Here is a 21673-nt window from a genome sequence, read left to right on the forward strand (position 1 = left end):
CACGAGACGATGGGTGTGCTCGCTCTCCAACAGCGGCAAAGCGTGCGAGAGCATTTCAGGGAAACTCTGTCCGGGGCAATTTAAAAAGCTGGAGAAAATTTACCCACTGAAGCACTAGAGGAAAGTTTTCCTCGCGCCGTTCTGCGTGGAAAACCACACAAAACTTGGTTCTCCAGTGCCTCAGAGGAAGTTAGCAAGTTAACTGGCTAGAAACTGGGCGTCCAGCTGCCTTCAGCGTTTCAGCCTAGGAATTAGTAGGTTCACTCCGTATTTTTAATGCTCCCTAAAAAGCCACAAGCGTTTAAAACAGCTATCCCTCGATCTATCCTCGGCCTAAGACACTGGCCCACCCAGCAAACTGAGAGCATCACACGCTCCCCACGTCCTTCCATCAAAGCAGTGTGATGCACTTGCTAGTACAGACTGTACCTTTTCCCCTTCTCTCCTCAGTGAAGGCACAGTCCATGTCAGAGCCAAAATTAATTTGAGTCAAATGAGAAAAGCAGGGATTAAATCACGCCACTTTCCTCCAAGATTCTTAGGTTTATTAAGAGGTCCCTTCCTACATTCCTTCAAGAACAGCGAGATTCATCCCTTCCCGCATCCTCCCTCTGAAGGAACATCCATGTAATAACTCAGCCACAACTCGATTCCTAAAAATAAAGTAATCTCAAAGAAATTTCAACCCATAAAGTTATCATCTAACTGATGAGTCTTGCCTGCAGCCAGAGCAGAGTCCACGAGCCACTGTAGCACAAGAACCAGAGACAAGATGTGAAGAAAGAATCAAACTAGAAATTCAAAACCTCAATAATCCACAAAGGCCTGCTTTCAGCAGATTTTTTTTTTCTTTCTGTACACAAGAAAAGCGTTTAGACCATGTGCACACACAGGTGAAAAGCCCTAACAAATGATTTTGTTTTAAAAACGTTGCAGAAACAGCAACATAAAGGCTTTGGGACTTGGCATTCCCTGCATCTCCAATCACTGAAATACATTAAAATAATTAGGCTACCATTAAGTGCATAGTCCTAAAGTTTAATTCTTTCCCTTATATTTCAGTGGGATCACTTGCGATATCAAAATCCAAAGCAATCCAACTTAAAAAACTCCCTCACTTCCAATGTTTTGTTTTAAGAGCACGCTAAAGAAAGAGGACAGCGAAAGACCTCCTGCTGACACATGTACCAAAATACCTGTTTTCCATGTGGGTTGTAGAAGGAATACGTTTTAGTGAGACAGGATTGCTTTCCAAGAGAAACATTTGTACGCACAAAACCACAGCCAGTGGCCAGAGGTGTTTCTGAGCCCACACCTCCCGGCTAAAGGATCAGAGGAAGAGCAGCACAGAAGGACCAGGTGCCAAAGAGAGACAGGTTGGAGTTAACTGTGTTTGGCAGGACACCCAGGGAACATTTGAAAGCAAACTGCTCTGCAACTGTCCCAAGCCTAGAGGTTGCAGAATGAAATGAGCTCCCCCTTCTGCTTCATTTTTTGTTTTCCCTGATAAAGAGGCAGTCTGTAAGGTAGCTCCCAAATCACATCATGCAAAAGATAAAAGAGATGATAACGTCTGACAACGGTTTAACACAGCTCCCAGGACAGCCGGCACTGGGATTTCATTCCATCCTCTGGCTGATGAAAGTTAAATCCAATTTTTCCACCACCCAGGAGCAAAGCCCAGTTTGACCATTTGCTGTTCTGCTCCCACTCGCATTTGCGCAGGAGAAATATTTCTGGGTTCTTCTCCCTGCTCCGAAGGCCAGTGCTGGTGTCTCAAGCCCCAGGAAAGCAGCTCCGGGAGCCATGCTGTCCCCCGTCCCCTTCTCAGGCACACACCCTGACTGATGGGCTAACCAGGCTGTCACCCTCATGCTTCCCCAAGGCCAGAAAAAACAAACACAGGTATCCTACACACGAAATGGACCAATTTCAGAAGACAAATATCCAGCGCTCCATTCCAGAGCAGCTTGTAGCTGGACATCATTGTTGCACTGCCCGGGACACAGCGGCAGCTCTCGGCACAGAGGCAGCTACGCAGCAGTTGTAGCACCTTCCCGAGGGACACAGCCCGGACAGCCCGAAGGGAAGCAGCAGCCTTGCCTCCAGAGGAAGGCTGTCACCAGGACCGCTTCCGTTCTTCCGTTTGTTGGGGATTTTTGCCCTTATCATAATTCGCTGATACCACCAAGCAGTCAGATGAGAGCTCAAACGCTGTGACTCCCGAGCAGAGGGAGTCCTCTCCTGGTTACATCAGGTAAGGCACCAAAACCCTGGGGCAGAGAGATGTGACATCCCCCAATTAAACATCCTCCCCATTTCAGCCACTGCTCCTTTGCCTGCAGGCTTGAGGAATTCCCTGCACAGTGGGCAGAGACAACTCCAATCTACGGAAACCGTGTCAGTGAGTGGGCCACTACCTGGGACACATGTTCAAGGTGAACATCTGTAGAGCAGGAGTTGAAATGGAAGGGATTTACAGTTTTATTGGTGCTGCTTAGTGCTAAATCCCGTGGGTAGGAAATGCTCATGTGCCACGCACCAGTCACTCATAATCTATATGAAAGCAGCGTATCTCCCAGGTGAGCAGAAGTCACAGTGCTCCCACAGTGAAAACTGACTATGGGTGTCGTACACGTCAGGAAGCCCACGCAGCCTGACTCCAGGCTTTGAAATACAAAAGCAGTTACAAACTGCTGCTGCCTCAGATGGTTCAATCAGAAAATGAGCCTTAAGGCATTGTAAGGCAATATCATATTTCCACTTGAGACAACTGCCAGTAAGCAGTTTCTCATCCTGATGTCAACCGGAGTTTTATCTATGCCGTGCGTGCTCAACTGAAAAAACACAGCTCTTCTTAAACATCAACGCAAGTTGCAGGATGCTTTTGAGGAACGTGAGATTTTTCCACCTCTGTCACTATGGACAATAGAAAGAATAAACAATCTCGCACTCATTTACGGATGACCACCTTTATTTCCAATTTGCTTCTTTTAAAGAAAATTAGAAACCACCCTGGACTCAAGCCCCTTCATTTCAGATCCAAAAATCTACACACACGTCCTTGTTGCAAATAACAGATGGTGTGTTATGCTTCCACCCGTCCGTCAAAGCCTGCCGTTCACTGGTTTTTATTATCCCATTTCCTTGTTCTAACCATAGAAAGCCCGACCCCGAACCTCTGATGGCGCCCCTTTTTTATGGAAAAGCCCAAACTAATTCTTACTTCTGCTTAGTTTCCCCTATCAATTGTCAGTTGACTTCAGATGTGACCCCAAGACCAGAAAAGTTTAAGACTGCTTCACAAAGAGAGGGAATAAACGCACTGCCTCCAGCCCACCCATATCCATCTCCAGCAACACGTACTCAGCTCACTTCTACCATCTTGTCCTGGTTTTAGCTGGCACAGAGTTAGCTCTTCTTTTCAGCAGCTAGAAGAGCTCCATGTTTTGGTTTCACTCAGAGGCTCGCTCAGAGAAGAATGCTGATAGCAAGCTGATGTTTGTGGTTGGATGTGAGACTCCAAGGACTTTTCAGTGTGCCATGTCCTGGCCGGAGTGCAGAAGCACGGCGGGATAAGGTGGGAGCATATCCGGGACAAGGGGGCCACGATTCCCCTTGTGATTTGTGGTGGAACTTAAGATTGAGGCCAAACTGGCCAATTAGTATTCCATATCATGCAGCGTCATGCCCAGTATCAAGGTGAGGGGCAGCTGGAAAGAAGGGCTTTTTGCGCTTTCGCTCTTTCGCTGCTTTTGCTCTTTTGTGCTTCTGCCCTTTTGCTCTATTGCCTTTTTTTTCCCCTCTCTCTCCCAGTACTCCCACTCTCGGAGTACTCTCTCTCTCTCTCTCCCCCCCCCTCTCTATTTCGGGGCCTCGTGTTCGTCCGGGATTGCAGCTTTGGGACGAGACGGGCTGCAGATAAGAGGGGGTGGTGAGCATCCACACTGTCTATTAAATCATCTGTATTAAATTGTTCTTATCTCAACCCACGGGTTTCCCACTTCTCCTTTAATTCTCTCCCTCATCCCTGGGGCTGAGGGAGGGTGAGTGAACAACTTGGGGGGGGTTTGGCTGCCAGAGCGGCCTGACCCAGGACACATCTGTAAAGGAAGCCCTACCAACCCTACTGAGTACACGCCTTCACTGAAAATGCTTTTTAACTACGTGAGAGGCGTTCAGAAGGTGGAGGTAACAATTCAGAGGAAAACCACACTAGCATTCCGGACATTCGAGGGAAAATATCAGCCCTTCTGATCTGAAGCAGCTGTGCAATATCGTGCAATGTGTAGCTACTCTGAAGCTAACTTCTCAAACATTAGCCAGGACGAGCCTTCCTACACCTGAAGGCAACTTCTTTCTTGAGCAAACCCTGACCATTATATTTAAGCAATAGCTACAGAGACAGAGAAACACCCTACGAGTGATCACCTTCTTTGTGCTCACCCTCTCTACCGCTCTCAACCATCTCACCAAATCTGGCTTACTGATTTGTTGCTACTCCACAGGAACTATGCTTGCAAGTACTTTGTTGCACCTAAGAGGACACTTCCCAGTTATTCATCTTTGCATAAAGGCTTTAACTTTCCAGTAAATTGCATGTTTCTGTGATTGTTCTGGGGTACAGTTGCAGCAATAAAAGGCATGGTGGTACAAGGTTGCCAACTAATACAGCCTGTGTAAATTCAGTGTTTCTGACTGCTGACAGACAAACCCTAAAAATAAAATGAGAGTCATAGAAGCCTACAGCAAACACAGCAGCTATGCATAATTATCAGTGGCACACCACGGAGCCGAAACGCAACACAGGCAACATATATTGTGGCTGTTGGCTTATTTTAGTCCGTTTTAGCAACTGGAGTTTGAAGCTGTTGTTGTGCAATAGCAATGGTGTAAACCATTCCTTACAGCTTAGTGTGGGAAGCACTCTGGCTGTGGGAACCGCTGTGAATATCGGCCAATTAAAGACATCTCCAAAACTGCTAAACACAAGCTTGTTTCCCAAAGAAAACACCAAGAGTTACTTGGCAGCTTTCTGGTCTGTGCTTTTGATCCGAATGACCCCTCAATGTAAAACTTCCCGAGCCGTGTATGAGAGGTTTGGAGAGGAGCAGCAGAAATCCTGAAGGCACCTGCCTAAGGAGTTTGCTCTGACATGCAAACATCATCTGGGCAGTCGGAACTAACAGCGACAGTTTCTGAGATCTGTGCAGCCAAGTCCAACTTGAGGGAATCGTGTTCTGCTCAGAGAAAACAACAGATACAGTTTTGCAAACAGACAATTCAGAAACCCTGACAGCAGGAACTCCTGACACAGACTTTTGGATAATCTGCTCAAACAAATGCAGTTAAAGTAAGTCACTTGACTCTGTGAGTCAGCCCTGACGTCTCCACCTAAGAACTAATGGGAAACTAAACAAAGAAGGAGCCAACAAACAAGGAGAGGAGGACAGAAGACCCACTCAAGACATCAAGGAGAGAGATAACGGCACAGAGAGCTCTGTCTTCAGTTCATTTTCACTCATTGCTGCACACAGAGTCACTAAAAAAGTAATTGATAATGATCAATGGTTTAGAAACATACTTTTTGAGAACATCACAGGAGCAACTGGTCAGCCATCGAGCTCCATTCTTACTCTCTTGATGTCATCAGCACTATCACCATCAGCTTCATCTGGCTGCAGACTTAAGTCTGGGCACGAGCCACAGAATGTTAAAAGTCTAAACATGTATGAAAAAATTCAGTCCTTTTTGCCTTTATTCAAATAATTAAGCCTTCACTTTTGCAAAATCAATTTCTCCATACAGTGACATGAACAGTTAATCCTTTAAATAATAAAAAAAAAAGTCACCTCGAGCCTGCAACAGAAGTTTGCTACAGGACTGTACATGAAGTATGGCAATAGCTTAACTACACAACACATGTTCTCAGCCCACAAATGCCACAAAAGGCATTTGGTACATGCTGTTAAATCATGATAATTTCACTACAGCACAAAAAGGGAAAAGCACCACAGGAGAACAAGGCTGCTCAGGGCTCTACTATTCACCAACCACATCGACATGTTATCGAGCTTCTTGTAGCAAAGCACCAAGAATAAGTTTACTATTTACAGGGGTGGTTCATTTTTTTTTTTCCTCAGGAGGGAAACCCAAGAACAAAGCAGAAAAGTAAACAGCTAAATGTATTAAGATGTGGAGGTTGGTTAAACACAGTGGAGAAAGTACAAAAATATAAAGGTAGGGAGAACCAACCACAAGACACGATAAAGCTTTATTACAAAGCCTTGAATTCTCAGTGCAACGTGAGTTTTTGTGGAAAGTGTGTGCTGTCGCTACACAAGCTGTAACAAGTATGAGACAGCAGAATTCAAGAGAAAACAAAAGTTTAAAAAAACAATTTCATATGCACTGCTCGAACTTCCTTTGTCACAGACTTTTGGGGAGTAAATCAGCTCTCTCCTCAAAGGCCTTTGGAAATGGAAGTAAAATAGTACACATAAAAGAGCAGACCCCTTGTAACAATATCCATAAAGACCCTCATCCAGCCTGAGCCATTTAAATCTCTTCCCAAGTGCTGTTTCTCATAGACCTTTGCGCGTTTTGTTTCAGCTACCCTATGCCAAGGCTGCACTCCCACAGCAAGCCCAGTCCCCTGACCCAGGGAAACACTCCCAAGGAAGCAAGACGAGCTTCCCCATTGCTGCGGACAGAAAAGGAGCTCTAGATTACATTCCTCAATAAACTCGGTCCTCCAGGCCTAACAGCAGCAATCAGCAAAGGAAGGATATTTTCCCTTCTGATATGTCACCCCTTTTCCAGCAGTGTGTTCCCTGTCTCGTAACCACAAATCTCAGAAACCAAAAGAGTTCGAAAACACACATTTCCTGGCTAGAGCTTCGAAAGGATGATGCAGGTATTAAAATGCATTACTTCCTGAGCGCTTAGCAACATTTTTTAGGTGCCTCAAACACACTATCGCCTAGGAAACACCGCTGCCTCCTTCCTCTGACGGCGGAACGCGAGCCCGGGGGCAGCGGGGCGCACGGACCCCCCGCCCCGGGACACGGGGCAGCCCCGACGGCCCGGACTGAGCTTCCGCGGCCGGGCGGCACCACGCGTGCCCCACCCGGGACGGAGCGCGGCGGAGGTGCCGGCGCGGTCCCCGCTGCAGGAAGGTGCCGGGCAGGAGCCCGGCGAGGCGCGCCCGACGGCCCTCCGCGGGCGGGCACTTACTTCCGCGGGGCCGCCGCCGCCCGGCTCTCCATCTCGTCCCGCCGCAGCACGTCCCCGGAGCCGCAGAAACCCAGTTCCACCAGCGGCCGCCGCTCCGCCTCGCCCTGCGGGAAGAAAAAGACGGGCGGGGGGCGCGGTTAGCGCCAGGACACCGGGAACGCGCCCCCGGCCCCCCGCCGCTTTCGCCGCCCCCGGCCCCCGCCAGCCGCCGCGGGCGGACAGTGCCACCTGGCGGCGCGGCGGGCGCAGCGCCGCCGCGGGTCCGACGCGTCCCCGGCGGGGCGGGCTCGTCCCCGGCGGCTCTCCCGCAGCCCGCCGAGACGCACCGCCGCCCCCGGCCGCCCCTCCGCAGGGGCCCGGGCCCGGCGCGCCGCGGCCCCGCAGGTGGCGCAGCGGGACCTTGCCGCGCTCCGCGGCGGAAGACGGTACCTCGGGAAAAGGGGAAGCGGTGGGCACAGCACCTGCCCGAAATGAGCGGTGCTGGGCAGCCGGGCGCTGCTGGTCAGGCCGGAGTACCGATACCTGCGTGCGCCGCCTTGCTCCAGCCTCGCAAAGACTCGCCAGTTCGGCCATGCCCACCGACGGGGCTCCCAGTGCCACCTCACCAGAGCGGCTCGGGTGCCACCGCAGCCTCTGGCATCCCTCCCGGCAACATCCCAGGCAGCAGCAAAGAAATCTCAGTGGCTGAAGCCCCGCAGTTTCTCGCCCACCTTCCTCTCCTGCACCACGCCTAAGCCCCACACAAAGGACGCGCGCTCCTCTTTTTCTACCTCCAGCTGGAAACCAGTTCCCGAGTTGCACTTAACATCCCTCAAAAAAAAAAACAGTAAGTTGTGCGGTGGGGTAGGGAGGCAGCAGAGCTCGGGGTGAGGTATTTCCTCCTGCCGAAACCGGAGCATCTGACAAGCCCCAACAGATCAAGCCCCCCAAAAAATACCCCCTGCCCCTTCCACCCCAGCCAGCTCTTTCAGCGCCGCGGGCAGGCTGCCAGACTCGGTCCCGATTTCTTAAAGCCAAATGGGGATAATTAGCTGCTTTCCAAGCGCAAACCCTTAAGTAATACCACCTGCCTTCTACGTGCGAGACAAAAAAAAAAAAAAAAAACCTTTTGCAATTTTCTCTCTAAAGTTTTTTTCCACTGAGCAACGTGCCCTCTCATTTTTAGAGGTTAAAAATTCAGCAATCAGCATCCTTCAATTATCACTGCGATGCGACTTGATCAGAAACATTTCTTCGAATTATTCAGCCTAACAATGGTGCTTCCTAAGCACTGGACAACAACTTCTTCCCGGTTTTGGTTAAGAACCGGGTTAGCACAAGCTTGAAGCTGCCTTTGCACATCAAAGCTAGTGCCACCGCCAAACCTCTAGATAAACGGGGTCTTTGTCCCCACGTTCGGTTTCTCGGGGAATATCAACCGCAAACCCTCCAAAACAAACAGCTGCTCCCACCAAAGTCTTCTGCTGCGGACCTGCACTTGGGAGCTCGCTCGCTCGCAGACTCCCATCTCCGCCGCCGTGCCCCTTCCCCAGCTCCGCCACCACTCCCGCCCAGTTTGGGGGGGTATCTGTGCCACCCCCCCTCCCATGGAAAACGTTTCCCCGGGAAGAGGCAGGACGGCTCGTTCCGCGGGGACGTGGGGCGTACTGAGGGGACCCCCGCCCCGAACGGGCACCGAAACCTCCCCGAGCTCCCCGCGGGCCTGACCGCCCCCTGAAGCCGAGCACTCACCCGCCGCCGCGGCCACTCGGATCCGTCCCACGGGAGCCGGTTCCCCCCGGAGCACAAACCCCCGGCCCGCAGCGGGGCCTTCCACAGCGAGGCACGGCGCCCCCCCTCACCACCCCCCGCACCGAGCGCGGCCGAGCCCGGGGCGCTGCGGGGAGCCCCGCGGGGCCCGTTCCGCCCCCGCTCACCTCCAGCTAGCGCCGGTCCCGCGCCGTCAGCCGCGACGCCAGGTACTCCCCGTCGGTGCCCGACGGCAGCGGAGCGGGGCCGGCCGCCACCGTCCCGCCCGCGTCGGTAGCAACGGCGGTGCATGCCGGGAGCGGCGGGGCGGGGCCCCGGGAACGCCGGGAGCACCCGCCGGGTCCGGGGCGCTGCTCCCTGCTCTGCTTCTGGGGTGTTCCGGTGGGTTGGGGGGGTGCTGGCGGGGGGACGCTGCGTGGCCCGGGGCGAAGGTGTCGGTGCCCTGCAGCGCCGCTTTCCTGGCACGGGCACTCCCACTTCCGCCTGCCCCGCCAGCCGACACACCTGCAGCCGCCGCCGGGCACGGCCGCAGCCCCCGCGCGCTGGGAGGTATCGGTGCACCGTGTGCCATCGCACCGTTTTTCGTCTCGCTGGAAAAGAGCTCGCAGACATCATGCTGGCGTCCGAGGATGGTGAACTTCATACATCGTGTTGTCTTCATACGTCCCCGCTCCCTGGATGCCACCCACCCCCAGGCTGGTGCCAGCCCAGCTCTCAGCCTGCTCCGTCATTAAAATGGCCTGAGAGGCCACTGGTCCCTCACTGAAGGGCAACCAGCCGGCTGTGCACAACCCTGCTTGCTCCCAGCAGCCAGACCTCCCCATGCTCCCGCATCACAGAACCTCTTGCCTCGCACGCCCCACTGCGCTGAACAACCCAAATGGAGAGATAGAAAAGACCCTCCCGCCCCTTGATTTTCCCAGAAGGTTTTCCTCTGTGCGCAACAAGATTTAAATGCAAAATGAAGAGCTTTTATGTGAGGTAAGTAACAAAATCTGTTTGATAGTCCAGCAATTAGTGCTGTTGCTGTTGAAGCTAAGACAATAAATCCTCTCAGCTGAAACAGGAATGGCTGGTAGGATAGTTCATGTCACAGTCGGGGCTGCAAAGCTGGAGCCTGCTTTCTTTTACCTGGACTGTCACTGCTATTTTCCCTCCCTCGAGTCCAAATACTGAGTGTACTCTTGCTCCAGCAGGAGCAATACCCCCCACCACCATGGAAGAGTGTTGCCAACACACAGGAAAGAGCAAGAGAAGCATTTTGGTCTCCCATCCTTTCCCACTAAATCCCCACCTGCCAAAAGACAGTGGAGGCCCCCTCTTGTGGGGCTGCAATCTTCTGCTGCTGAAGGTTTTGGGCTTCTCATCCCGCGCGAGCAGCAGTTGGGCAGTGCAACACAGCCTCTGCTCCACTTGCCAAAGCAATAGCCAGAAGGGTTTAAATGCATGCACAGCTGTAAATAAAAGTAAACCAATGCCAAAACCAGCTCTGAAATTTTAGAAACATAATACACTGAAAAAGTCACCTTTATTCCTTAAAAGTCTCTCAAGTTGTTCAAAAGCCATTTTTAAATTTAACAGAGATATTGATCCATTTTTTAAATGCCTTCAGTCTCCTCCTGATAAGCAAACCTATTTAATTTCCTTGCAGAAGAGCTGCCAGAAAGGACCAGGAAGGCTTGGTCAGCCCACGCCACGTAGATGAACTTGCATTGGGCTCTCCGCTGAGGTTGCTACCCAGCTGCTGGCTGCCGTGGCACAGTCCCTTCATCGCCATAGCGCGACTGCGTTTTAATAATTACCGTCATATTAGAGCACCAGCCTCCCCCCCGCGGCTTCCTGCCCCTGTTAGCACCCCTCGGCCACGAGCTGTGGGGCTGCTCCTGATCGCCACAAACTCCCAGTGAAACATCCCTGTTTCAGCAGCAGCCCCCTGGCCCTTGGGAAATGGGGTGTGAGGGGGGAAAGCATCCACACCCCCTCAGCCCACTGCGCTCCTCATCCGCCCCGGGTCGGAGAGCGCAAGTTTCACTGGACCCCAAAGGATGGAGATGCCTGGGCTGCTTCCTCAGCCAAATTTCCTCCCATAGCTCTGAAACGTGACAAACTCTCCTCTTCTCCGTGGTGGGAAGAGCGAGGGACAGCAGGAGAAACACGGTCCGACCAGACCCAGAAGCACGAGGCGACAGCGGTGCTCGTCCCCTGCAAGCACAAGGGCTGCAGCAGGGCTGGCACGGGGGACACCCCGGCCGCCGGCAGCACCCCTCCTTCCTGGCACGGGACCCAAGGGCGACACGCTCCAGCCGCAGTCCGCTGCGCTCCCGCCTCTCCCGGCACCCACAACAGAGCCAGCAGCACTTCCCGGGAGTTGCTATGGCAAACACTGGATGCTGCCATCGCAGCTCGGTTTGGGATCAGTTTTTGCCGAGAAACACACTCATCAAAGCATTTTTTTGTCATGCTGGCTAGCTGTCGACAAGAATTTTCCTTAAAATAAGATTTAAAAAAAAAAAAACACCTTTTCCCTCTGAGGGAAAGCAGTGGCAACAAGAAACCAGCATAATCGCTCCTCTCCTACCTGTCCGGGGAGCTCCAGACACCCACCCTGGGTTGAGGCTGAGGACGGTACCCTCCTACGCGCTTCCTGCGAATGTTTTCGTTCAATTAGTTCATTTAGGTGGCCCCATGCTTCACTGAGCATTAATTACACCTAATTGTGCCTGGCTGATGAATGGCAGATAAGCAGCGCTATTGGAATTTGGTAAATTCGCCGTCAGGCTGGCTTGCTGGCAACAGGGTACTCGACGTGCCCGTGTTTGGCTTGCACTGCCCCGCTGGGACTCGGGCCCAAAAGGCTGCCCCAGAGGAGCCTTCGGAGTTCTGCCTCGGAGCACGGCACACAAAGGAAGCACGCACCCCGGTTGTGCTCTGCTCCACCCTGTCGCCCATATAGCACCGGACAAACCCTCTAACAAAAACACACGTAGCAGCTAATTTAGGAACACTCATTTTCCTCCTTCGGGGAAAAAAAAAGAAAAGAAAACCACACAGACAGCAGACAAGCAAGACATCACACAACCAGGTTGTAAAATGAAGCACGACTATGTTTTATTCTGGTGTCCCCATCCGTGCCCGCACGTGGAGCACACGCCCTTGTGCCAAAGCATTTGCCGCTGCGTGGAGCAGAGGCACCCGGCCAGGGGCTGCCCAGAAGGATGACGGGCCCAGAACCACGATTTCAACAGAAATAACCATTTGTACCACCATCAGATGCGGAGAAAAGGCTCGGCCGTGACGCCTGCCCGCATTACTGCTGCTCAACGCAGCAGGGCTCAGGTCGGGAGGGGTTTCGTTAACACGAGCCCACCGGCACTCCTGTTAAGGCTTAACCCGTGAGGTCCAGCGCTTTGTTCTCCCTACCTGTGCAACATGCTGAACACCAACTAAAAACTCATACACACGAGTGGTCCAAACATAACACCACAACAGAGAAACAATCTGATGGCCATAGGGCAACCTGGGTGGGAAACAACACCTCGGAAGGTACAGGTAGCTGTAACAGCCTTTATTGCCATGTCTCCACGCTCGCTATAAAATAAAACCCTTTTTCCCCCCCGTAAGTGTATTGTGAATGACAAAATTAATCAGCAGCACAAACTGTGAGAAGAAACCGGTGGGCACCTGGAAGCCAAAGGTGTCCTGGTCCCTGGCCACCCCCAAGGGAGGGGTCTCACCGTGGCTCCCACCCTGTGCGGGCAGGAATGCCATGGGGCCGGGGCAGAGGTATTTTAAACACAGGCATCAGAACCATACTTTGATGGACAGGAGGAGACTCACTCCTCCAGCTGTCCAGGGAAGAACGGGAGAGACCACCAGGAGCACAGCTGAAAACAGCCACCCTCCCCAAGCCTGCAACCCTTTAAAAAAAAAAAGAAAAATACATATTTCTATTATTGCCAACAGTCTTAAGACCACCTTGCACCACAGGTAAGGTGAAGGAATTTGTTGGGCTTGGTCTGGTTGTTTTGTTGTGGAAGGGAGGAGCTGGTTTGTAGGAGAAGGGGAAGAGGCAGACCTGGATATAGGGTACCTGAGGTATGGACAGAGGAAAAAAGTGCAGCAAAAAGGAGATTAAAAAAAAAAAAAACAGAAAGGAAAAAAAGCACTTAATAGGTTGGCTCTGAACATATCCCTTGTATGAAAATGATTGTCAAAAGAGTCACTACTAGTGAAAATAAGGTAAGAAAATATGTTCGCCATAGAGGTACCTTTCTGCTTCTTTCAACAACAGAAAATTAACCTGAGGTCCATCAAGTGTTTTCCGTTTGCCACAGGAAAAGTCTTTGGAAAGCCCAAGTTACGTCGTCCCAGTGCACGCTCCGAGGACGCAGTCTGGTGCGCAAGGTGAAGAGACAACCCCGACTCCAACACGGCTACCTGGAGCCTCCCCACATCGGTTCGGGGAGGGGGGACGCAGATCTTCCACGGGGTCACCCCCAAAAGCTGCCCGGGTGCCCGGTCTCTCCCACGCCAGGGTCCCTGCCGTGGCACGCTACCCGAAGCGGAACTTCAGCCGGTACTTGACGGGACCGGGGTTTTTCCGAGGTGGGGACGGGGCGACCTTCGGTTTAGGCGGTGGTGGCGGGGGTTTCTTTTCGGGGAGGGTGACGGTGAAGGCGAGCTCGGGGGGCTGGGGCTGCCGAAAGCGGGGCAGGAAGTGCGTGGAGACGTGCTGGGGCCGGGCACGTGGGCTGCAGCCCCGCTTGGCTTTGCCCCGCTTGTTGAGCGCCACGTACCACTGCCGGCCCGAGCGCGGGCTGCGGTGCACGGCCGAGGCGTAGGTGTTGTAGCTGTTCTCCTGGAAGCGCTCCCGAAACTGGCAGTCCGCCGTGAACCGGGCCTGCGGGGACAGAGATGGGGGCTGCGTTAGCCAAGGGCTGGTTGTACCCGTCTCCCACCCTGCCACGCTCGCGGGGTTTTTACGTCTCCCAAAAGCAGGTCCAAAGGGGCGAACGGCAACACGGGGCACAGGGCAGACACACCCCGAGGCCGCCGGGCACCCCGCAGGTTGGAAAACGCCCAACAGAGATACTTTAAGTATCTGCTTGCCACCCAATTTTGGACTTCTTGGACAAACCAGGCTTGGCGTGCCCCAGCAGCACCCTTCCCTCCTGCCCCAGCTCTCCTCCCGCCCTTCCCACCAACAGGAGGGAGGACGTGGCTCCGTAGACGCCGTGCCACAGCCCTGCCGAGGACCTGGGGGGTTGAGCCCCCACTCCGTCTCTGTTCCCACCCTCGCACCCCTCGCCTGGGCACTGAATCATCGCTTAATACTCTGGAAAGGCAATTTGCATGCAGATTTTCATTGCTTCACTGAACATGGCTTTGATATTGTACTGGATTTTTTTTTCTTCTTCATCTAAAATGAACTCAGGGCATTTTGTCCCTTGATAACCTGAACAAATTACTTGCAGCCCAAGAGCATCACCTCCTCCAAAGAGGACGGCCCCAGTGGCTCCCAGATAGCCGGGGGAAAGGCGTCCCACTGCCCGAGAGGACAGGCTGAACGCTGCCCCTAACAGCTCCGTGTTGGTGTCGTCAAGGGGGAGGACAAAAAGAAAATCGGGCAGGAAGACAACAACAGAGCCATAACACCTCAGCTACGTACAAACAGCCCCGGCACGCCTGGCCGCAGCCTCCGGCGGCCCCTCGGAAACCCTTTGCCCGCTTGACTCCAACCACGGGCACAGTACTGGGTGCCCTGACGGCTTCTCCAGCCCTGCCTGGGCATCGCAGCCCGACGGCAAAGCAGCGCTTCCAAACTGTGGATGTCCAAGGGATGCTGAGCTCTCGTGCTTCGAACCCCCCCGCAATGGAGAAGCCGACAAAACCCCCAAGCAGTGCTTTGTAGCCACACAGAAGGCCCGGCGGGCTGGCATCGTCGTCAGCTCCTCATTTAACCAGAGAAGCTGCGTCCTACAACACAAGCGACAGTCTCCAGCCTGCCATGCTTTTTTCAAATCACATCTCATTGTGCTCTTGGCTCGAAACAAACGTCACCTGCATGACTCATTTTTGCTTTCCCTGTCTTTCATGGATCCTCGAAGCTGCATTGCCCGTGCACTAGCATCCACCTTCCCGAGCCACAGCTTGGCTGACCCCTCCTCGCTCTCTGAAGCCCCAACACGCGCAGCAGCACTCGGGTGACACACCAGCCTTGCCACGGGCACGTTTAGGATGGACTGAGGTGCCAGCACACACCCAAAAGGGCGCTCAGTGCACAGGGCCCTGGAACAGACCTTGCGTTTCCCAGCGGGATGTGGGCAAATGGCAGGAGCAGGCTGTTCTGGTGTGGGAGGTGAAGTTGGCTGCCCTGCACCGGGCACAGGGGCTGGCCACGGCCGAGGGGCCGATGCTGAAATTGGCTCCAGTGGGCTCCGCAAGCGTTGCCGTGAGCAGGAAGCGATGCTCGTGCCCCTGCTCACACGCATCCCTGCGCAGAGGAGTAAGCTGGCCGCTGCCTTGCTCATGGTAAGCCGAATCAGCGTTCCCAGTCTGGCCCAGTACTTTTGGGGCAACACCACACCGCAAAGGGAGCTGGCAGTTAGACGGGTCCCTGGCTCCTCGTCTGGAGCATCACTGGAAGAGTTCCTGCTTCAAGTGGTTTTGGAGGAACTTCCCGAGTAAGCATCCTCTCCCAAGTGGGATGTGGGTCAGTAGGGGGGGTCCCCAGCCCTGGGCACAGAAGGATGCACAGGGAAGTTGCATCCTTGGTGGCACAGGGAAGGAGGACGCCCACAGAGCGTGCAGAGGAAAGCCCTCACCCCCAGACAACAAACCACCCCGGGAAGCACATCAGCCACTGCATCGCCATCCCTCTGCCAGGCTTCCCCACATCCCAGCCACTCAGCTCAGCAACCCTCCCGTTTCAGCCAGGGAAAAGGTGTTTTTCCTGGCACAGGGCAGGCGGCACAGCCGCGGTGCACTGGCTGCCTGTTGGATTTGCTCCGCAGCAGCTCCAGAGACAATTATGAAGAGCAATCCAAAAGTGAATCAAGTTTAAAATCCAATTCAGCAGAGATTTGCCCCGGGGAGGACCGTGGGTTTGGTCAACTGAGAACAGCTCCTCAGAAAGGAAAATTACCCGAGCCCCCGGGAGCAAATCTCCCCTCTCGGATCCATGCCGGCCCCTGCCGAGACCGACACCAAACCCCCTCTCCTGCCTGTTCCACGCTAAAAATGTACAAACAGGGGACTGAGGATTTAACAACGAGGAAAAAGCCATCTGTGCACACAACTGATAATTGCCGGGATTACTGTCATTTTCTGAAGCTGGTGCCTCTAAAAACGAAGCGCTTGTGATTTAATTAAGTTGCCATCAAAAAAAAAAAAAAAGGAGGGGGGCTGCAAAGCACCGAGCTGGGATACTGGGATATAGCTGCGCCCTGAGAGCCGCTTTCGAAGGAGCCCGATTCCCTGCAGGAATGACTTTTATCCGCGGTTCAGCACAGAGCCACCGGCGTGCCTGCCATATCAAAGCGCTGTGCTGAGTGACGGGCGCAGGGCGCGCTTTGTACTGCTCAAAACTCATTAGGCCATGAAATAACTTCATCCTGCCAAGGCAGGAAAGAACAACAGATGCCGAGTTCGCATTATCGGCGTTGTTTAGCCCAGCAATCTTTAGACATTTGGGTCAAGTTTCTACAAATTCGCGGCTTTCATCCGCGCGGGGCATCGTGTGTCCTCACCCCCCGCTCTGACCCGCCTAATTGAGGTCCCTCTCCAGCACTGCCCTTTGTGTGCCAACAATTAACCATACACCAACGAGGTTTGATTTAATTTCTGACTGCACCAGGGCATAAATCAAGGCTTCAGCTCGAATAAGGGGCCCATTGTATGCCGCAAGGGCGGGAAGGCTCTGGAGGGTCTGGGGATCACGCTCCGCCTGCTTCCCTCTCCTCTCCATCCTTTACCTTTCCACTGCTCTCCTCCTGCTCTGCCCGTCTCTTGCCCCCTCTTCTTCCCTCATGTCTTCCTCCACGCAGCCATTCCCCCTTTCCGCTAGACGCCGTTGCCGCTCCTGCTTTGTTTCCTAAAATAAGCAACCGTGTGCTCACCCTTTAAGCATCATTAGGTTTCAGGAGCAACACTCTTATAAGACTCAAGAGAGTCAGAGGCGAGTTCATAAATCTCTCTTGAAGGCAACCTGCGGGCTTGGGCAGCATAAGCACATCAGTAATATCCACGTCGCGGCCGTGAGGTTTGGCTCGTAACTGTGGGGCAGGCGGTTGGCTTTTCCCTCTTCCAGGCTATCAGCCCTGAACAGGCTCCCTGGCAACAAACTTGAGGGGACAGATCATCCAAGATGCCGCCTTAAAAATGCCTTTCTTAGGGAGTTGCATTTATACACACCTTGAAAAGATGACAACTTTCACCTAAGAACAGCAGTTAATTCCATTTGCTTAAATCATCTCCAGAACTAACAGGAAAAAATTCGGAAGCAGCATCTTGAACTTGAGGAAAAAAGTGAAATCAATTTACAGGATTCAGTCAACGCACAAAAGCCTGGGAAAAGCACAATTAGACTGGCAGAAAACTCTGATCTGCAGTCAACTCCAACCTTCAGGAAAACAGCCTGCAGAAACCGGAGTTACCAGGATTTTTCCAGTCTAGCTGCAACGCTCCCGCACGGGCTGGACCTCACATGCCCGCAGCCACACGCTCTCACCGAGGGCCCTCTCTCCCCTGTGGGAGAACCCGGCCGAAACTCCAGGGCCGCAGCCCCTTCCCCACGCGTGCACGGGCACAGGCGGGCGCCCGGCACCACACGCGCCGCTCTCCGGGAGACATTTGGCTAAAACCGTCTGCACGATCTGCTGCAGAAGTTGCTAAAAATAAACCGGCAGCGCTCAAAGAACGAGTCCTTTTGATGCAAATACCCAACTGCAAAAAAAAAAAAAAAAAGCACTTTTCTTGGATAAATGCGGCACGTAGGGATATAGGCTCGGGGGGTTTTGACCCCACCTGTCCCCTGTGTGTCTGTGCGGTGCCAATGCCACCCAGCACAAAGCCCTCCCGGCAGCCAAAGGGGCTTCGCACGCTGGGGCCCTGCCCAGGGGCATTGCTGCCACGTGCACGTGAAGATACCACACGGCCTTTAATAAACAATACATACTGATAAGCAGGGGGGTTTACTTACACTTGCATGGAGTTTTCCTTTTTTTGACATCGCTAAAAATTTGTTGCTGAAAACTCCTCGTATTCCTACAATCCCCTGAGACACAGCAAATATTTCCAAAACACCTAGGATGACAGAAATCCCAAAATAAATTACCGTTCTTTTCACATCCATGTGACAAAGAAAAAATAAAAAACCAAAAATAAAAAAAAAAAAAATCAGTCTGATAGGTTTGCAATTCCTCTCCACACGACCCTGCTGCTCAGCTGCCTGGCTCCAGGCGCCCCTCCTGCCCCAGCCCTCCGCCCCGCAGAGGGACTCGCGTCGGCTCCAGCATGGCTCCAGGGTGGGGGATTTTCTACATTAAAATCTATGTTTTAGAGGATGATTTCTGACTCGGCTGTGACAGAGCGCGTCCACCCCCGGGGGAATCCCTCTCAAGGGTGGGAAAAGCCCCTTCCACCCACTGCCAGCCTGCCGGGATCAGCTTTGCCTGTCCTCCTCCCATACATGCCGGGCTCGGGAAATAAAGGTGTCACACACACCATTTGGGGCCAGAAGTACCAATAATAATTTCTTAGGCCCCTCCTCGCAGCAGGACTTGGGGAGCAGGGCACTATGCAGCCCAGCCACGAGAAAACGAGCCGTTTTCCTCTCAAGCAGATATTTTCTGAGCAGTAACGGGCTCTGGCCCCCCCGGCAGTGTGTGTGTGACCTGTTACTCATCCTACGGAAGAGCTTCAACCTCCGAGCATCGTTCAGCAACAGCACCGACACGTTTCCCTTCCCCACACAGTGTGGTGTCCCCCCGGGGAGAAAAGGTGTGGTGGCAGGGGTCAGTCGTGCCCACAACGCCCATGCCAGTGGCGGGGAACTGAGGGGAGCCCGGCCTCCCCACCATGCCCTTTCTAGCCTGTGAAACAATCACTGCTACCCCAATGCAGCTGTGGGGTCACCCCAGGGGGGTCTCGGTGGCCCCAAGACAGGAGGAAGAAGCCCACGAGAGCATCTCGCCCAGCCCCAGTGAAGGGCAGCGTGATGAACCTGCCAAGAGCGAATGTGAAGCTGCCACGAAACCTCTGAGGCCAGGGGATCATATCGCTCCTTCTCATGTTTATTTTAAGGACGAAGCGCAGCTCCCAGAGGCACCCAGGTCCCCGCACCCGCGGCCTGGGAGGCACTTTGGGGGGCAGGTGGGCGGCCCCTCCTCACCTCACATGCCCCAGGGGCAGCAACTGCCAAGAGGCACAGGGTTGAGCAGCCCTGCTGCAACAAGGCATGTGCCCTCCCAGCACGCTCCCAGTCCTTGAGAGCACCCCAAAACCTGCTGGCCTCGGGTTGGGGGGGGCAGTGCTGTCTGGGAGACGTGCTTCCTGTTACTGGGGTGCCCTGGCTCGAGCTCAGTTTCCCAGGAGCCAAAGTTGGGGCTTCCCTCCCAAAAGCCAACTTCTTCCCCACAAGGACAGGTCCTCAGGGCAACACTGCTCCAAAGTGCCACCTTTCTGGGGAGAAAATTTCAGATGGAAGAGGAAGAAATGTCACGTAATCCAAGCCCATGCAAGGCAGTTGCGGCACCAAAGGCTGCACACGTCTCCCAGGGGAAAACTCCTCTGCCACGTCTCTGCAGGACAGGGTCCAGCAGGGCACGGCGCAGGCAGCCCCTCCAAACTCACGTCTCCCAAAGCAGCCCTGGCGTGGATGCACTGTTTTTTCATCCATCCCTTTTGCAGCCCCTAACCCCCTCCTGGCCACACACCCACGTAGCTCCTCCAAACCCAAGCAGGGTTTCTGGCCTCCCAGCTTCCCTGCCCGCAGGCTGCCCTCCTTCGCAGGGCTGTGGCACAAACCAGGGCCCAAATTATTCGGTCCAGGCCAGATGTGGTCACTGCTCTGTGAGCACGTCCGACAGCTGAAGCCACACGTGCTGCCAGGGTCACCTGAGGTCCAAGCCCTCAGGCTCTTTAAGTGATTTTTCAACCCCGCCTGCCATTTCATTCCCTTTAACCGGCTATCACGCAACTCCGACCCGCAGGATAAGCCATGAGTTAGCACAGCTTTCTCTCAGGGGAACGTCAGCCTCAGTCCTATTTTTAAACTGGATATATCCTATCACCGCGCTGGAACAATGAGAATGCAGAGGAAAGGATGGAAAAGTTACACGGGGAAAGGACAGAAAAGGGGTGCGAGGGAGAGCCCGGTGCAGCATCCTCCCCTCCCGTACCCCGGCCAAGTGCTGCGGTGGGAGCACAAACCTCCCGCCTTCACACCGATCCCCACCGACTCGCTTCCTGGGAGCGGGCGAACTCCACAGGGCAGCACTTCCCAAAGGGAGCAGGACAGAGTCCTCTCCACTCCCCGGGACGGCATCCCACCCGATCCCGCAGGGCACAGCACCCCCAGGACCCCCCACTCCAGCCTCCCGGGGCAGGCAGCACCCCGAATTCACCTTTCCTGAGGCTGCCCTCACCCCAGCTAAAGGCAGCAGGGAGCGAGGGGCTCCAACACCCCAGAAGAGACCCCAGGGATGGGGATGCCGCACCCCCGCGGCTCCCCGCACCGCCAGCCGCCCCCCAGCCTGCCCCACCACCCCCCCGGCACTCACTCAGGGGGCTCGCGTCGTGGGCGCCGTCCACTCGGCCATCGGGGTGCAGCTGGAGGTGGAAGCCGATGCCCACCCGGCAGTACAGGCGGCCCCGCCGCCGCCCCGGGCGGCTCCGCGGGAAACGGCCCGGCCCCGCCGCCGACGAGGAGGAGGAGGAGGAAAAGGAGGAGGAGGTGGAGGAGGAGGAAGGCGCGGGGGCGTTGCGGCCCGCCGGCCCCGGCTGCGCCCCGCCGGGCACCTGCTCCCGCCGGGCGCGGGCAGGCAGGGCGAGGAGGAGGAAGAGGAGGAAGGACGGGCTCATGCTGCCGGCGGGAGGAAGGGCGCCGCGCCGCATCCCGCTCCGCCACGGCGGAGGGGACCGGGACGCCCCTCCCCGCCGCCGCCGCCGGGGTATTTATAAGCGGGCGGCGTCCCGCACCTGTGCCCGGCCCCGGCAGCACCGAGCACCCCCCGCGCCGCCCCCCGCAGCAGATGCCGGGGCTCGGGAGGCGCATAAATCTGGGGAATTAACTTGTCCGCTCCGCCGAGACGGGGGCGCGGGGGCTGCGCCTCGGGTTACCGCTGAGAAATACCTTGTCAGCGGCAGCCCCCGGGGCCGGGCCGCGGCGGAGCCCTCGGGAAGGGGAAGGGATTGGGTTGCAGCCGGCCGGGCCGGGGGTGCGGGGGGCTGACAGCCGGCAGCTGCACCGCCAGCCCGGCCTCGGCCCCGGGAAAGGGGCAGGGGAGCTGCCTTGGGGGATGGAAGCAGCATCCCGAGCAGGAAAGCGGCTTTGCCCCCTGCACAACGTGGCTGTGCCATGCTCGGCCCCAGAAAGCAGCCCCTGGGGGTCAGCAGGGCACTCCCAGCGCTGCCACCACCCTAAAACCCCTGAGAGCATCTCAGGGCCAGCGGGGAAGCTGTGGCCCTC

General features: G+C 54.9%; 2 protein-coding genes across 2 annotated transcripts in view; both read right to left on the reverse strand.

Moving 5' to 3' along the window:
* The window catches only part of CFAP299 (cilia and flagella associated protein 299), a 124014-nt gene extending 113252 nt beyond the window's left edge, over positions 1 to 10762 (reverse strand). Inside the window, exons 1-2 of the mRNA XM_086611954.1 lie at positions 10697 to 10762; positions 7237 to 7340 (exon numbers count right to left, since the gene is read on the reverse strand). Coding sequence (XP_086468080.1) covers positions 7237 to 7340; positions 10697 to 10762 — 170 coding nt within the window. The remainder of the gene's footprint in view (positions 1 to 7236; positions 7341 to 10696) is intronic.
* Positions 10763 to 13537: 2775 nt separating this feature from the next.
* Positions 13538 to 21066, reverse strand: FGF5 (fibroblast growth factor 5). Its single transcript, XM_086612066.1, has 3 exons — positions 20766 to 21066; positions 18185 to 18288; positions 13538 to 13885 (listed from the first exon to the last, which is right to left on the reverse strand). Exons 1-3 carry the CDS (start codon positions 21064 to 21066, stop codon positions 13538 to 13540), a joined length of 753 nt encoding a protein of 250 aa, XP_086468192.1.
* Between the last annotated feature and the right edge of the window lie 607 nt (positions 21067 to 21673).

The sequence above is a fragment of the Tauraco erythrolophus genome, chromosome 5, assembly GCF_009769465.1.
Source record: "Tauraco erythrolophus isolate bTauEry1 chromosome 5, bTauEry1.pri, whole genome shotgun sequence".
NCBI classification, from domain to species: domain Eukaryota; kingdom Metazoa; phylum Chordata; class Aves; order Musophagiformes; family Musophagidae; genus Tauraco; species Tauraco erythrolophus.

Excerpts from the sequence above, each read along its gene's own strand:
- FGF5 (XM_086612066.1), bottom strand. The coding sequence starts at position 21,066 with ATGAGCCCGTCCTTCCTCCTCTTCCTCCTCCTCGCCCTGCCTGCCCGC. Across the intron at positions 18,289-20,765 it reads CCACGACGCGAGCCCCCTGA|GTGTTTTGGAAATATTTGCT; the intron begins GTGAGTGCCGGG and ends CTGTCATCCTAG. Across the intron at positions 13,886-18,184 it reads AAGGAAAACTCCATGCAAGT|GCCCGGTTCACGGCGGACTG; the intron begins GTAAGTAAACCC and ends CTGTCCCCGCAG.